The sequence below is a fragment of the Myotis davidii genome, unplaced genomic scaffold, assembly GCF_000327345.1.
Source record: "Myotis davidii unplaced genomic scaffold, ASM32734v1 scaffold1320, whole genome shotgun sequence".
Lineage (NCBI taxonomy): Eukaryota > Metazoa > Chordata > Mammalia > Chiroptera > Vespertilionidae > Myotis > Myotis davidii.
Genome location: NW_006291820.1, coordinates 241,771 through 241,998, shown reverse-complemented (window position 1 = coordinate 241,998; position 228 = coordinate 241,771). Strand labels below are relative to the sequence as shown.

General features: G+C 67.1%; 1 protein-coding gene across 1 annotated transcript in view; it reads left to right on the top strand.

Annotated features, from left to right (window-relative positions):
* The first annotated feature begins 35 nt into the window (after nt 1-35).
* The window catches only part of PDGFA (platelet derived growth factor subunit A), a 24,085-nt gene continuing 23,892 nt past the window's right edge, over nt 36-228 (top strand). Inside the window, exon 1 of the mRNA XM_015564987.1 lies at nt 36-56. Coding sequence (XP_015420473.1) covers nt 36-56 — 21 coding nt within the window. The remainder of the gene's footprint in view (nt 57-228) is intronic.

The window sequence follows — 228 nt, the reverse complement described above, 5'->3', positions numbered from 1 at the left end:
TCTCGGATCCCGAATCCCGGGAGCTCGCTGGATCAATGACTCTCCAGCCCCCCGTCGTGGGAACTTAGTGCTGGAGACCCCCAGCAGCCCCCCAGGCCCTTTAAAAATCGGGGCGGAGTGGGGGAGGCCGAGCGGTGGGGGTTGTCTGGGCAGGGACCCGGGAGCCGCCGGAGGGAGAGATTTAACCCTCACATCCCTGCAGCCTCCCCGGGCCGCCGGCTGGATTTG